The 16,779-nt window shown below is 38.1% G+C and overlaps 1 protein-coding gene across 2 annotated transcripts; it reads right to left on the reverse strand.

Moving 5' to 3' along the window:
• Nucleotides 1-11,763: 11,763 nt before the first annotated feature.
• LOC133733554 (uncharacterized) lies at nucleotides 11,764-13,077 on the reverse strand. Of its 2 annotated transcripts, none has more exons than XM_062161181.1 (4): nucleotides 12,680-13,076; nucleotides 12,162-12,254; nucleotides 12,009-12,087; nucleotides 11,764-11,859 (listed from the first exon to the last, which is right to left on the reverse strand). In XM_062161181.1, exons 1-3 carry the CDS (start codon nucleotides 12,876-12,878, stop codon nucleotides 12,023-12,025), a joined length of 357 nt encoding a protein of 118 aa, XP_062017165.1. In that variant the 5' UTR covers nucleotides 12,879-13,076; the 3' UTR covers nucleotides 11,764-11,859; nucleotides 12,009-12,022. The 2 variants fall into 2 exon arrangements, with proteins under 2 accessions (XP_062017165.1, XP_062017166.1); XM_062161182.1 differs by having other exon boundaries at nucleotides 11,787-11,854; nucleotides 12,680-13,077.
• Between the last annotated feature and the right edge of the window lie 3,702 nt (nucleotides 13,078-16,779).

Raw genomic sequence — 16,779 nt, forward strand, 5'->3', positions numbered from 1 at the left:
GATTTCACCACCATCGCCCCTTTTCCCAAGCATCGACCCAACCATGGTCTGCACCTCATTAACACTCTCTTCCAACACCATAGGCAGAGAGTCCACCTTTCCTTCCAACAATAATGGACCAACCCCAGAAAGGTCACCCACCCCCCTGGGTTCTGGTAAAGCTGCAAAACCCGGTGGCACTCTCACCCCACTGGGATGAGTAACAGCCTCCATCACCATCGATGAATCGCCTTGCAAAACCACACTATGCTGTCCATCCCCAGATGAGGCTGCAGTCACACCCGTACCCCACACCTCCGTCGGAGGACCACCACAACCCCCCACCCCATGCTCGAAGAAACCACACACCAAACATAAACCCCTGACATTCAAATATTCAAGATCAACCTTTTTCGCACAAGAATTAGAAAAAGAGTACCTAAAATGCCTTGGAAGGGGACGATCGAGATTCACCACCACCAACACCTTGACCTCCTTATGACACTTCAATCTCCTTTCATCCACATGGACAACCCGACCCAAGCACCCATCAACCTTTCGAGCCCAATTCAGTGTGGAATAGGCCGACGGCATCCCTCGGATTTGGACCCAGATCGGCAACCGATTCAGAGGCACATCCATGATCTCACCCACCCCATCATAGTTCCCTAAAACCAGCGTAGCCAAACGATAGTACCACGGTGACTTAGACAAAACCCGCTGCTTATCCGTCGGATTGACGAATCGGAAGAGAAACCGCCCATTCGGACGTTCACAGATCACCAAACCATGGTCAGCCACGGGCCAGATCTGTCCAATTTGGGACATGAACCGATGCGGCGCCGCTTTCATCGGTTCCACCGAGACCAGACGCCCCACCAACCAGTGATAGGTTGGATCTGCCAAATCCACCACTAGATCCTCATTGTGGAAGTCATCTCCCCCAATAGCTAGGGTCGCAGCAAGCTTCGAAGTCACATCCTCAACACCAGCCATTTGGATTAAGGGAGAAGGAAGGAAAGAAGAATGAGAGGACACGACAAAAAAGGAACCAGATCCGGCCTGATGGCTACAGTAAACAACGAGGGAGAGGAGTTCTCTCTCGGACGGAAATTCGTGTGAGTACAGACTTGATTTGATTACTAAAACTTGTTTTAGAATGAAATACTGCAATTGCAGATTCTGTTATTATCAAATGAGTAAATTAAGAATCATGCCCCAAAGGAGAATGTAAAAAAAAAAAAAAAAAAAAGGCAGTCTATTAGTAATCTAAAAGCCTATTACTGCATATGCTTTAAGTCGGAGAAAGGCAAATGGATCATCAGCAGCTACCAAACTCAATTATCAAGAACCTAGCTTCATTTGTCACAATCATAATAGAGAGAAAAAGTCTTATGTCATAAATAAAATGTGTCAGCATCGGAAAGGAAACTGATCTAAGTTTCTTTGGTATTAGAGGTTATCATTCATGCTCCCAAAAATAATTTTGGACTAATCTAGTAATATTTCATAATGATATCAATAGTTTTCCTCTTATTAGCTGTGTGAAAAATGAGAAAACACGAGTATTGTATCAATTAATTTTTTCTTTTGGGTGAAATTTCAATATTATTCTTGGACCTTAACAACACATAATGACAAAAAGTGTCACTACATACCTATGTAATTGCACCAATTATCTATTTACAGTATATGTAATTACACCTGTTTTTTTTTTTTTTTTTGAATCAATCCATCAATGATTGTCATTACTCAAGTCAAAATGGCCATTACATATCCTTCCGCTGCTATTAACCAATCGTGAGGCAGACAAGAGGTTGTGAGGGTACCACGATGGTATATAGGTATGGACCATTCATTATACAATCAGTGCCCACTTAATAAAGCGAGCCTATAAGCTAGAACTAGCAAATAAGCAAAGTAAAAACTACAACTAATTAGCACTTAGTAAAAATAACAAGCATAGTTCCCTAAAAGTAGGGGATAATTAAAGGCCCAATCCCAAAGGATCTTGCCTAGGCCCAACAGTGAAACCCAGCCCATCCATCTCCACATCCCAAAGCCTTCAAGCTCCACGCACAACTGCAGTTGGCGCCATGACCCTACACCGACGCCCAAACTGTTGACCCTCGTCAAGGATAACCATGATCTCGCGCCCAACCCAGAAGAAGAGGGACGAGCCGCCACAGGTCGACCCCAACCCGAACCCGATATGGGTCATTGCAACGGAGCCGCCACACCTATCAATGGTGGTCGCAATCACTGTCGTCTGGAGCGAAACCTAGCCGCCGCTGCCATCGCCATCCCTGAAACTAGCACGCGCGAAAACCTCCATCCCCAAGCTGTCTCGATCCGAATTGAAGCAGCTATGACTGTCAAAACCACAAGCAAATATCCCAGAGGGCTAAACCATGCATCGCCCGTCCGGCAGCGTCACCACGATGTTGAGGCGACGCCGGAAAGCCACCAGACGAGAGCTGGAGGTGCCACGCCACCACAACCTTAGTGTCTTCAAGAAAGAGAGTTTTAGGATTTCTGGAGGTTCAGTTTGCAATTACACCTGATTAATAAAAAGAGAACTCATGGTAATCTAGATTTATTTATTTATTTTTTTTATTTTTTCTTTTTATTTTTTTTTATGCTCTAACTAATTCACATACCTTCACTTATTTAGAAGGCTTGTTCCTTGCACTTAGGGATTTTCACCTATTTTTTTTCTTCTTCTTTTAGGAAGGAAAATTCACATATTGGCTTAGAGCAACTCCAACCTATCTTTCAAATGGCAGGGTGGAGTGTCAGGCCCCGAATTTCGAATAAAGAAATTCGAATCCAAAACGCGATACCCTAACAATCTCAAAAAGAACACTCAAATTTTTTTTTCATTTAAACAAAGCAACAAAACAAACCAAGCTTACAATGTCAATATCGACTCGTTCTTTAGAGTCATATATTACATCACAGAGAGTTTACAAATTAAACTGAACAACAATTCAATATGTAAACATACCCACCACTCTTACTACACAGCGGAAGATTAAAACTAAGAGTACCCTTTTAAGTCCACGCTACAGAAAGTACACCTCAGCTTTGACGACGGTTACTTGATATTCTGACCTGCACAATAACCCCTACACCATGGAACAGTGCACCAGGTTGAAATAACAAACCCGGTAAGGTTTTACAAGCTCGTATGAGTAAACCAAAATAAGCACAAACTCTGATTTTCGACTCAAGGACAACAAATCAACACAATGATTATATCCAAAATCAAAATCCATTTCTTTTTAAGGAAAACGCAAGTCACCACCGTGACAAACCAAATTGATTTGAGCATTTTTCATTCGCCTATCACGTAACAATCAACACGGTCATCAAAGATGGGAAGTATTTACGTCCCGGTTGATCGTACCTCGGGGATTACGAGCTAGCTAAGAATCCTATGGTTCTAGGTCACCGAAAATCACTTGCACAAACAAATAAAACTAGAAAAAATGCTAAACAAGGCACCGAGCCTCATTCAAGCATGACTTTGCATCACACAAAGTCACATAGACGGCCTTGCACCAAGCAAGGCCTAGATAGGGCCGTGAAACACACAAAAGTGCTTGTAATGCTCACACCCACATGGATTTACAAATGAATGGTAGTGGGAAAGTCACAATGTTTTTGGATTTTCATAAATGATAAATAAACTAACTAACTACGACATAAAAATAAGATAGATAGAAGGATGGGATGCATCGCATCAAGGGTCACCATGGAATTCAAGGTTCTCCACACAAATCTAAAATCACATGGAATGATGATGATTAATTCAAATGATGCTTCAAATGTTTTGTCGGATTTCCATTTAGCATTAAGAGGTCGAAAAGAAAGCTAAATTGATTGTCATAAAATAGTAGTCAAACCCTAAGCAAAAACAAGAAGAAGAAAGAATACTTAGTTTTTGGCTACCCTATACTAGTCTCAAACCTTATGCCTTGTTAGGGCCATAAGTGCTCAAAACTAAATGCTTTAGGTTTCGACAATCGATTGTAACACACTCTAGCAACTATCACCACAAATAATAAGGTCGAAAAAAGTACTTGTGATAACCATTACCCTACCCAACAATTCCGAATACTATTCCGACAATCAAGGGTAATAATACTCAAAATTGGGTGACTTGAGAACCACAATCTAAGAAATCCAAATGGAAATAGAGATATGCAATGGGCAAATTAATTCCACCATACTCATGCCATAATTTAAATTGAAATATAAATTCCCCAATTTAATATTCCAATTCCAACACACCAAACATAGATTAAGTAGGGGAAAACCTAAAACCATACATCTAGAATGAAGAAATTAAAGCAAGAGTACACAAATAATATGAATAAACATCAATTTTATTAATTCCTCAACAAAACCATACAAAACTAAACTTGGGTTTCAAAACCCTAAAACCATGAGAGGTCACACACAAGTATATATCAATACACATCAAACAACACCATAAGCAAGAAATAAGAGAGAGAAAGAAGAGGGAAAGAGAGGAGAAATCCATGAAATTTAAGGCAAAGCTTGTCACTAGCTATTGCCATAACTTCATGGCTTCTCTTGCTACCCTTATGAAGCCATGGTGTAGAGATGGTGGCCTATATACTGGAAATGTGTGTGCCTCCTCCTTGTGCAAGCTTACATGTGAAGAATGGGGGATGAAGAAGAGAAGAAGAGGTGAGAAGGGAGAGAAGTCCCAAATTCGGCCAAAAGGCCTAGGGTGTAGAAAAATGGGTCTTAAGCTTGTGAAATGTGTGTGCAAAGGTGCTTAAATACCCCCTTGGGTTCAAGGGTCAAGATTAGACTTGTACCCTAGATCCAAGGGCTCAAAAACAAGTAGAAAAAGGGTAAAATGAAAAGACTAAAAAAACCTAATAAAAATGTTGAGAATTAGGAGATTAGAAAACATTTTGGAAAATAAAAAGAAAACCGGAGGGTAAAAATGTAAGTGAGTGTGTGCCTAGTGTGAACACAAATAAATATCTCCATCCACATGTGTGATGTATGTGAGGTGTGTGATCCACTAATTATTATTGTCATTACATCAATTTTGAATTTGAAATTTGAATATAAAGATGTAATACAAATGGGCTTGGATCTTCACTTGTGTGCTTCTTTGGTCTTGGGCCTTGGACTTCATGCTATCGGGCCAAGTTGACTTGGTTGACCCGATGGTCAACCATTTGACTTTTTGTCCTTTAGTCGGAAGTTGACTTTTTGCTCAAATTCACTACTTCTTTCGTCTTTTTCCTCTCTTGACCATAATTTCCTACAAATGAAGAAAACAAAGTAATACTACGAAATAATGCTTGAGTGTTCATTAATTTCAAAGTAATTAGGGCTAGAAACACATGTAAATTGCGTGTAAATCACAAATCATTTAAGATCTCAACAACAAACTAAGATTCACTCTTCTTTTCTCTCGACAAGAAGCATTTATCATCACCATGACATGATAAAACATTTCTCAACTCACTACGAATCTCAACCACAACTGCACTCACAAATAAACTAAATAAAACCAGTAATTCCTGCATAGAAAATTAGTTCAGGAGATCACCAAAAAGCACACAATCAAAAACCATAGTAATCCATGCATATAGTTTAGTTCAGGAGATTACATTAAAATCAAATAATAGAAGTCATAGTAATCCCTATATATATTTTAGTTCAGGAGATTACGTTAAAATCAAACAATAAAATGAAAAAGGAAAATAAATAAGGAAGTCAACAATTCACGTGAATAACGAGGAACACCTTTCAACTCGAAGAAAATAACTCACACCAAATCACGAGGAATCCACCGATTCAATTTAAGGAAGCAACAGACACAAATCCAGAGGAAAACCTTTCAACTCAAGGAAAAGAAACACACACCATGATTCCTTAAAAACCCAATATTCTTTTCCCAAAAGAAACAACACAAGTCACACCGTGACAAAATCATAGGAAATGTTAACCTAACAAATCAATAGGAAACTTCGGTCCAACCTGGACACGTTGGCAGACAGACTGGAGCTATAATTGATTGTAATCACTCACCTGGCCAAAGGCGTGATTCTCGATATATTGCCTGAGATCGCAACCTGCAATCCCGGATCCTTAGGCCAACCTGATCCTTAGATCAAAACATCAAACAAGACACACTGGACCCAAAATATTACCCAAATCTCAAAAGAATAAATCACAGCATGTGACTCCCAAATCCTCATACCACCGGTCGTCAGATCAAAACATTTAAAATGGTCCCACTGAACTTGAAAATGTTACCCAAAACTCAAAGGAGAAATCACACCCTGTGACTCCAAAATCCTCAAACACGTTTCGAAAACAATAAAAAATATTGTTTCCCACACTAGATTGTTTCCCGAAAGTTATACTCCAAAACAATAAATGAACCCACTCACACATATTGCTTGTATCACCACAAATCCACCAATACATATATGTATATTTCACGTGTATATATATATACACACACACACACACGTAGTCATCCACTCAAAGATGCCACTAATACCAACTATAATTCACAAATACAAAACCCGTGAAAAATCATTTTTATAATAAAACTTCATTTTACTTATCTATGAACTGTAGCCAATCAAGTTCATATAATTTAAAATAAATCTTTATTTCCAGAAAACAATTTCACAATTTAGCGATTAAACCGAACAATAATGTAACTCGGTTCATAAATGAACCACGTGGATTTACTCACCTCTAAATCCCGCTGCGTCTTCTCTTACAGCCGAGATAAAGTACAGAACACTCTCTATCAATCACCTAATCACATACGGTCTCAACTTAGCATACAAATCACAAATACACAATTAGACGATGATCCAATGGTCAGATCCTCACTGATCACTTCTAGGATATGTTTCTCAAGATTATATGAAGATCCAACAGTCGGATCCTTATCTGAGACCACACAAAGTCTCCGGGACACTTCTACGATCAACATGACAAAACTACAAGTCGATCGGACGGTCTGATCCTCACAGATGAAAACCGAGACAATTGAAACCGTAAAAACCCTATCATAATCATACAATCTCCAAAAATTACTTATTGTATATCAAAATGCTCGTATCGACGAGTAGATCATATACGTACAGAATTAGAAACAAACCCTGACATAGCCGGAACCGCCACCAATCCCCGCCACATAAGGCGGCGTTGCCGCTGTCAACCTCTGAGTTGGGTGGCGGAACCTATGCCAAAATCTTCCTCTCAACATGTATAATGACTTTTACAACTAGCACCAAGCCTAAATTAAAGACAGAATAGCTAGAAATTACCTCAACAGTGGGTAGATCGGAAAATTTGCCCAGTTTTTCAATTTGCCTTGGTTCTCCTTCCACGCTTCGATTTTGTTAATTCCACTTGGTGAGTATGATCAACATCTTCAGAAGGTTCCAAAATGACTGGTGGCGAAACTTGGGGTGGCCGGACGGCAAAGAAAATGGCGTTGACCTAAAACTGAGCTTACCTTGCTTGCTACGCCGTGTAGCAGCGGAGATAGGGTGAGATGCTAATCCAAATCGACGGAGAAGGAAGAGGTGAAGCGAATGGGACTGGTGGCATGTCCAATAGTGGCCAGACGGCAGAGATATCGTCAGTCGAAGTGAGAAGGCGATTTCCGGTCGAGAGAGAGAGAGAGAGAGAGGCGGGTTTCCAAATTTGGAAATCTGTCATTTTTTGTAAATTTTAGAAAATTTCATCCTTCATACAAAAATATAAACTTTTTCAGAAAGCCATAACTTCTTCATACGAACTCTGATTTTCACATTCTGCATGCCCACGAACTAGTACCGACGCGCTCTACGATTTTCGTGAAGGAAGTTTTCATAGAATCCTATCGTATAAAAAGTCAACCATTGAATTGAAGCATTTTGAACGAATAATTGTCCAAAATTCCTCCACTCCACTAACAACTCGAGAATTCGTACAAAATGACACTTTATTAATTCAAGGAATTTTCAAGAAATTAATAATAAATTTTCAGGGTATTACATGGAGGCTCAACGAGTAGTTTGGCAGATGAACTCATGTTCAACAAATTTGCCAAATCTACGTGAATTTTTAACATACCATCCCTATCTGTCAAATTGGGCAAATGAAAAAAGTAAATCTTTAACCATTTACTCATCTCTAATCTCTCTCTTCAGCACATCCTCCTTCAATTCCTGGAAAGATAATTGGCTTGGCAAACTTTAATTTCTCAGCTTAAACTCCCACATTCTCTAGCCTCCTCTCTTCACTCCAAAATCGTCAATGGTCGCTGGAACCTATCAGGTAATTTTGCTTTTTCTTATCCTGAAATCACTTCTGCGATTGTGCAAATCCTTATCACTGAGGAGCTAATTGATGATTTAATTGTATGGGAGGAATCCTCTTCAGGTGTCCTTTGTTCAAAAGATGCCTACAATTTTCATTCTCCCCATGGGGTGGTAAGGAAGTGAAGCAAGCATATCTGGTGATTCAACCCCGAAAGTCTCTCACTACTTGGAAGGCCATTCATTGTGGCCTTCTAACTGATGACTTGCTTCAACGAAAGGGCGTGCCATGGTGCTCTCGTTGATGTTTATATCAAACAAGCTACGATTCAGTTAATCACATATTCCTGGATTACAGGATTGCTTGGGGCATTTGGGGTTAGCTTGCTTCTCTTTTTGATTTTCAGCAACCAAATTTTGTGAATGTGGAGGGGATATTTCTTAATGATATGGTGACTTCTTTCATTACTCGGCTTATGTGGTCTATTGTTTCTTGTAATGTCATCTAGATTTTGTGGTTTCGCCGAAATGATGTCTGAGTACGAGAATTTCATTTTTCATGAAAGTAGTTTCAAACAGTGGTCAATTTCTTGCATTAGAGAGTCTGCCGCCCTTGTGACTTCAATCTCTACCCAATGCCCTATAAAGCCAATTTATCGTCTGCTTGGTGTTTCTCCCTTAAGGGTTGTTGCTTTGAGTTACATTCAAGTGAGTTGGTCCCCTCTTCATCCTCTCTCTGGGTTAAAGTGAACAATTATGGTTTTTTCCATAACTATGTTCAAGCTGGCTATGGTGGTGTTTTCATAAACGAGGAAGGTCTGTTCATCAGTGCTTTTTCCTCTCATGTCTCAATCTCCAGTGTCATCGACGCCGAGCTTTTAGTTATAATTGCAACTATTGAGGTGGCATGGGCTCGTCACTGGCACTCTCTTTGACTTGAGATTGATTCGCAGCTGGTCATCCATTATTATTGCTATCCATAAGTTGTTCCTTGGCTTTTGAGAATTCTTTGGTTGAACTACAGAATGAAAATTCATCAATTGTGTGTTCGATTAAGCCAAATATTTAGAGAAGGTAATGGGCTAGCTGATGCGCTTGCAAACTTTGGCACCAAAAACATGGGTATTCATTGGTGGGATTCCGTTCCAGTATTTCTAGCTTCAAAGTATGCAAAGGGCTTAGCATCTATGCCAAATTATAGAACATAAGTTGTCTATTAAGGTGATTAATTGCCTTTGTTTCATGTTGGTTTTTGATAGGTTCATAATTTCATACATTTTTATACCGTTAAATGTAGGATTCTAGGCTTAGAACTTGTCATCTTTGAGTCATTTACTTTGTCTTTGTGTTTTGTAGGTTAAATTGGAGAAAAGAAGGATTTGGAGCTTAAAGTCAAACGCAGGATTGAAAGGGTGCTTGCTATCCTGAGAGTCCAGAATTGTCTCTGATGTGCGTCAACTTTGAGGATTAAACTGTACCTTCTCACAAGTAATTAGAAGCTGAGCCATATACCATTGGAAAGATACGGATGTTAGCTTTCTAAGGAATCTTACGGAAGTGGATTTGCATTCTTCTGGAGGAAGTTATGATGATTCACTACTACAGAAAATAGGTTTAAGGACGTTTGAAAAACGTCATAAAAAACTTTAGATGACACGCAAAAAAAACGTCATCTATCAAGGAGTCATAGTAAGTCATCTATTAGGACGTTGAAAAAACGTCCTTAAATATCTACAAGGACACTGAAAAAGTGTCCTTGTTTCCATAAATAAACGTCATATAATGTTTATAAGGACACTTGAAAAGTGTCTTTGTTTCTATAAATAAACGTCGTCTAATGTTTATAAGGACACTATAAAAGCGTCTTTATAACTTAAAAAAGCGTTACCAAATATGTATAAGGACACTTAAAAAACGTCCTTGTATCTTTTTCATGAAACAAAAAAAAAATATATGCAAATTTACACCATCACTAACCAAACTTATATATAAACATCCAAATTACAATATCAAATGAGCACAGATTTATTTTCCCAAGTGCACTACACTATAACTATAAGTTACAATCTAATCTAACTACAACTTTACAAGTATTGCCACATCACATTCATTATGAGCATCCATGAGTTTGTCTTGAACTGCAATATCAATCAAATAGTAGTGAAGAATTATAACAAGTGCAAATATAAGCCTTTTCATTGAAGTCTCAATTAAAACCAATATTCTCACTCTCAAATGGAACTGGAGAAAAGAAAAAACAAATTGAACACTAGTGAATTTAAGTACCTTTTCAATCTGAATAGATTTTGCTTCATGTAAATTTTATGGAAAGCATTTGAGAATGCCAAACCTTTTCAATCTCCAATATCTTCATCCACTACCTGATAGATATAACAAAATGCCAAGCATTGAACATAAATCATAGGGCCAAGTTAATACATCTCAAATCTGCTACAATCCAATACAGAGGAAAAAAAATAAAATGCAAAGCTTTAATTTGTGAAGATGTTAGTGGATCAGGTGACTCACCTTTGATACAGTTTCAAGAAACTTGACAGGGAACAATTACATGCACTTGAAAGGATTTTCAATAGTCAAAACAAATAAAAACAAATAAAAGACTCAAATGCAGTAAATACTACTAAAACCTAAGAAACTGAAACAGCAAAAACAATTCACTGCAATGGCCCTTCTTTTTTTGGTGTCTTTAGATTTCTGTCAAGCTACAGATCTTTCATTCCCTTGAGAGGGTTCTGATCCAAGATGCAATTCAAAAATACAGAACCAATATTATCAGCATTTTTATTTGTCTCAATGAAAACCAAGCATTCTCACTCTCAAACAGAACTGGAGAACAACAAAATAATTGAACAACAGTGAACTTAAGTACCTTCCCAATCCCAACAGATTTTGCTTCATGCCAATTTTACATCGAACATTTGAAAATGTCAAATCTGTGTTCAACAAAATCAATTCTTAAACACAGATATATAAGTGGTAACTCAACAAAATCAATTCTTAAACACAGATATATAAGTGGTAACTCAACAAAATCAATTCTTAAACACACAAGTATTAAGCTACTTGATGGTTGCACATTTACACTGGAAAACTGGTTCTAAAATTGCTTTAAAAGAGTACAAATCCATACTATATATTTTCAAGGTGATATCAAAGGCATCATCAATAAAGCATTACCCCACTTTGAACGAGATTAAAGTGATGCCCAAAATAAAAAGCATTATGATAAGGATCATCTAACATGTTATTCAGGAATCATTAGCAACGGATAAGGGGCATATGGCAGCTACTAGCAATAATATAAGCACATGTTATTCTTATGGTAGCATAAAAGCACAAGTTATTGTTTTCTATTGAAATTGATATGTCATTGCTAATGGAAAACAGTACGTAAGACACCACAAAAAAGTTTGGACAAAATGGAGGAATAAGTTTAGCAAAGATCCACTACTGAAGTAGTGGCTCACCAAACCAAATTTGGCAGCCTTCAACTTAACCATTGCAATCTCTATCCAAACTCCATTTTAGTACTACACTGGTGTCAAAATCAAAGTTAGCTAATTGAGAGTTGGGAAAAAAAAAACAATGTAAATTTTACGACATGGGATCAAAGGCCCTCAGTCCCTAGTTTGATATTGGGATCAAATATCACAATATCTAGTTAACTCGGAAGAGATTGAATACCATGAATCATCCCCTTAATTTAATTCTGCCTCTGTAGACAGCCTTGAACTTAAGCTTTCTGCATCTGATTCCACCACAACTGCATAACAATTAACAAGTATAATTCAGTACATATAGGAGAACTGAAAAGAAAAGTAAGAAAGAAAGACTTACTTTCTAAGTCTGTTTTCAACCACATGCTTCCAATACCTCTGCACAAGCTAACTCCAGTGATTCTTTGAAACCAAAATGTCATCTTCCTACAAACTAAGAAAATCCAACAGGTTAGAGAAATCCCCAAGAAAAAACACTTGTAGAATATAAAAGTTGCTTTATAGTACAACAGAACTGGTCAGATGCTCCAAATTGTAAGTTCGCAGTACCAAAATGGTGAAAATATAGTCTATAATCTTGCTAAAAAATAACAAGGGGCAGTTTGTGTACATATTTGAAGCTGTCTTGAGTGTTGAGTCTTAACAAAGACATGAAAAAAAAATTTGGGCAGGCCTTCGAGCTGCAACCCATTAAAACTCTCATATTATCACCATGCCCTTGTAATACATTCACGAGTTACATCATTATCATTATCTCATATTATCACCAAAACTCTCTAATATACCAAATTCATATAATACAACTCGATTTACATGTAAACTAAGAAGAATTAGGGTTTGGTTAGACCGGATTCATACCTTGCAACAGCCACAGTTCTCCGCCTCCTTTCGCACCACATCGAGAACCGAATAGATCAAACTCAGCCCCCTCGGTGTACTGACGATTTGCCCGGTTGTTTCCAGCACCAGACTGACCGAAGACAAAATTATCGGGGCGGAAGATCTGACCGCAGTGTCCAGATCTGACGCTGTCCATGGTCCCAGGCTCCAGATCCATGAGGACGGCGCGCGTGGAACATACCTCCCGCCGCTGGCTTCGTTGTAGTAGACGCGTTAACCCTCTCAAGCTGGAGCTCGGAAGCACCGTTGTATAGTCCGGTGAGGTCGATCCGTGCTCGACGCTGGTTCTGAGAGAGAGAGTGTATTGTTGTTCTCTCTTTTTTCTGAAGAGTAGAAAATAGAAAGTGTACGTCTATCTCAGTTTTTCTTTTTAAAAGTTTTCAGCTGTTTTGGCCCAACGTCGTTAAATGGGTTTTCATGACACCTAGAGTAAGAAGACGTCTTTAAAAAAAAAACTAGGTGTCCCATATCAAGATTTCTGTAGTAGTGATTTAAGTGAACCTAGTTCGGGAAGGCAGATTCTGACGGATTTTGCATATCTTTTCGAAATCTGACTTGTGGCCCAAGTCCGTTGATCTTAGCACTCGAATGGAACAAGACTGAACGTGTCTGACATATTTGGAGTAATTTCTTGCGTTGACTATAATAACCTTGTGTTTCTTTGGAGAGAGGAAATCTATTCCAAGTTGGACTAGAAGACCTAAGAAGCCCAAATCAAGTAGGAATTAAAAAGAGACATACAAGGCAGAACAAGAGGACGTCTGGAGACACAAGAGGCGGCCTGGAGAGCAGATTGGGACGCAACAAGAGCAAGAGGAGTCACCTCCATCTTTATTCCTCCTTCACTATGTTTTTCTTAGTTATTTTTATCGTTTCTTTTTGCTAAATTCCTAAGCTAGGGCTGAGATGAAGCCCCTAGTATGACTATTCTATTTGTTTAGTTGGTTTGCTATTGAATTTTTGGATTTCTATATTAAACTCTTAATCACCGTTTCAATAGAACTTTTTTTTCAAAATCTTTGCTCGAGATCTATAAGACCTAGGTTTTGTTTATGAGTTATTTGGTTGGAGAACATGATGCTTGATCAAAGAGTAGATGTTTTCTAGGGTGCCAAAAGATAATTCAATCTTGTGATTAAAGAGTTGTGAATTGAGAATACAAGTGCTTGATCATAGTCGATATTCTTGTTTGCATGATTTCCTAGTTCTTTTGTGCTTAATGGAGTTAAACATGTTTGCTTGAACCTGATCGTTAAGTGGAGTAAATTATAGTCTGGCTACTTGAGTTCTATACAGGATCAATAAGTTGGAATTCATAAGTTAGAAGAACTTTGGCATATGTACGGGAATCATTAGCATGAAATCTAGGGAATTCAATGGTTGTTAGCTAGCAATAGAGTAGAAGTACTAGGTGGTGGATTCAAAGTCTTAGCATTCAACTCTCATATTTTGTTAACCTTCTAAAAAAACCCTTCTCTCAATTCTTAGTTGTTTAGTTATAATTTCAATCATCACAATCTTTTCAAATGTTTCTTTATTTTGTGTTCAATTGGTTATTTGAGTTAGAATCAATTTGAGTTTCGATCCTTGTTTGAACGACCTCGTGCTTGCACTAACTATACTACAATCGATTCGTGCGCTTGCGAGTAATCATTTAAAACACAACAAGTTTTTGGCGCCTTTGCCGGGGATCGAAATTTAATTTGATTTTAATTTAGTTACCAATTCGTTAATCGTAGAGTTTTGTTTTAGATTTACAATTTTTTTTCTGTTTGTTTTACAAAACAATTTCTATTCATGGCCTTTCCAGCTTACTATTCCGAGCTAGCATATAACAACACCTATTCAAGGCTTGGTGATAATCCATGCTCATGGGATGTACCTTCATGGCCACAAGAAGAACCGTATTCCTACAGTTTGCAATGGGGAAATTGCAGTGACTTCTCATGGTTCAACACTCAAAGTTACGAAGCTACACAATGGCCACTCCAAGTTGGCAACATTCCACCATTCTATGAAATCTCAATCGAGCCAAAGAAGCCATCACTTGAGGAGACATTACAAGAACTTATGCAAATTAATGCTATTAATCAACAAATGCTTCAAGACATTCAACAGACTTGCCCATCTATGCTCATTGATCCGAAAAAGCCAACCCTTGAGGAAACCATGCAACAACTAGCACAAAATCAGATGGAGTTCCAAAAGGCTAATGCTCATATGCTTCAGGCTATTTATGAGACAAACAAAGAGCAAAAAGTAATTGCTGCAGCCATAGCCAAGTTGGAGGTACAGGTCAGTCACATTGCAGTTGCTTTGAATAAAGCAGAGGAAGGGCGAGTTCCGAGTCAACCAATTGCTCATCCAATGGAAGATGATGAAATCGGGATAGGTAAATTTGAGAAGCACAAGCACGTCATGGCTATGATCACGTTGAGAAGTGGTAAATTTGACATTCCTTTGCTTGAAGCAATTAAGCAAGATCCAACATTTGCACAAGGTTTGAAGGATTTATGCACCAACAAAAGAAGATTAGTCTATCAAGAGAGAATGTCTTCCATTTAAAAGCAGTATATTTGAAGAATGATGCAAGATAAAGTAATAGACCTTCTCACTGGAAGAAGCTAAAAAGGAGGAGGCTGCGAATCATTGTTAAACGTGAATGGAAGATTGAAAATTCACATGTGAGTAGGTTGTTTGCTGCTGGAATATCAAGGAAGCTGCTGTTTTGGATCTATCAAGTGACATTGATGGAAGAAACAAGTGCAAGCTTGAATGAATATGGAGGTGTCTTTAGCAACGGAAAGAAGAATAGTTTTGCCATCGTGTTCGCATCTACTGCCTTCGTATCAGGGACGTTTCCTAACTCTTTTCTTCTATTTTAATAGTTGTTTTTCATCCTTAGTTGTTTTAGTCGTGTTCTGTCCCCTTACTGTTATTAATGTTATGCTGTTTTATATTCTGGGATTGCGATATGCACTTCAATCCTGGCACTGATATGTTCTTCACATTGCGGACAATGCTCAATTTAAGTTTGGGGGTGGGATTTCGTATTTTTCTTTTATTTTTCTTAGGTCTGTGTTTTGTGTTATGTTAATAATAATAATAATAATAAATTTGTGTTTTTCATTGGGTTTTTAGTTTTGTTTGTTAGTCTAAGTCTTAGGGTTCTTCCAAACACTATGATGTGAACTTCTTACGGATAATAGTATGGTCACAAGATGATAGCAAGCACGTATTGATTCATGATTTTAAGTAATTGTTAATAGATTTTTTTGACTATTGTGCTCAGCTTGTCTTGCATTGATGGTTATATTGGTGTAATGATTGAAATTTGATTGATGCATGCTAGGATGAGTTAAACTTGATTTTAACCCTGTGAGAATTTGAGCCTATATATGTGCTTTTCTTTTCTGAGTGAATTAGAATAGATCATCCTATTTTCTTGACGTGGATTTTGCATGATCTCATCTTTTATTCATCTTGGTTGAGACTCGGATTTGACGTGCATATTATATAAGGACAAATGCTAGAACTTGCCCCAAAGCCTCTCAAAGCGTATGGTTGAATTGCATGATGGATGGGAAAGGATAAAGGCACTAGGATTAACCACCATAGCCAAATAAAGCTTGTGTCCCTTTAATGCACACAAGTTGTGCAACCCCCTAGATAAACCCTCTTGAACCTACATTTAGCCTTTTCGTTCATCACCCACATAATCCTTAACCTTGAGCCTAGCTAGTATAGTTTTTCCTTTACCCTTATTCTAAGGATTTAGTGGAGCTATATTCATGAGATGTTTTCGTTCAAGGTGATTGTTGTAAAGAGCAAGTGTGGGGGAATCATATTCACGATCCGAAGAAAAGAAAAAAATATATTGCCGTGAAAAGAAGAAGAAGAAAGTATTCGGCATTAAAAAATAAATACAAAGTTTGGATCTGATTCTCTAAGTGAAAAAGGAGTTTGTTTAGAAGTGAAGGCCCAACATGAAGAATCCGGCCTTTGTCCTACTTCATGAATATTTTGACATTATACCTTGAGGACTTCAAAGACTTTTC

Source organism: Rosa rugosa, chromosome 2 (genome assembly GCF_958449725.1).
Source record: "Rosa rugosa chromosome 2, drRosRugo1.1, whole genome shotgun sequence".
Classification (NCBI taxonomy): Eukaryota; Viridiplantae; Streptophyta; class Magnoliopsida; order Rosales; family Rosaceae; genus Rosa; species Rosa rugosa.

Coding starts and splice junctions, on each gene's coding strand:
- LOC133733554 (XM_062161181.1), bottom strand. CDS start 12,878: ATGGATCTGGAGCCTGGGACCATGGACAGCGTCAGATCTGGACACTGC. Junction 12,255..12,679: donor AGAACTGTGGCTGTTGCAAG/GTATGAATCCGG, acceptor GGATTTTCTTAG/TTTGTAGGAAGATGACATTT. Junction 12,088..12,161: donor GTTGAAAACAGACTTAGAAA/GTAAGTCTTTCT, acceptor ATTGTTATGCAG/TTGTGGTGGAATCAGATGCA.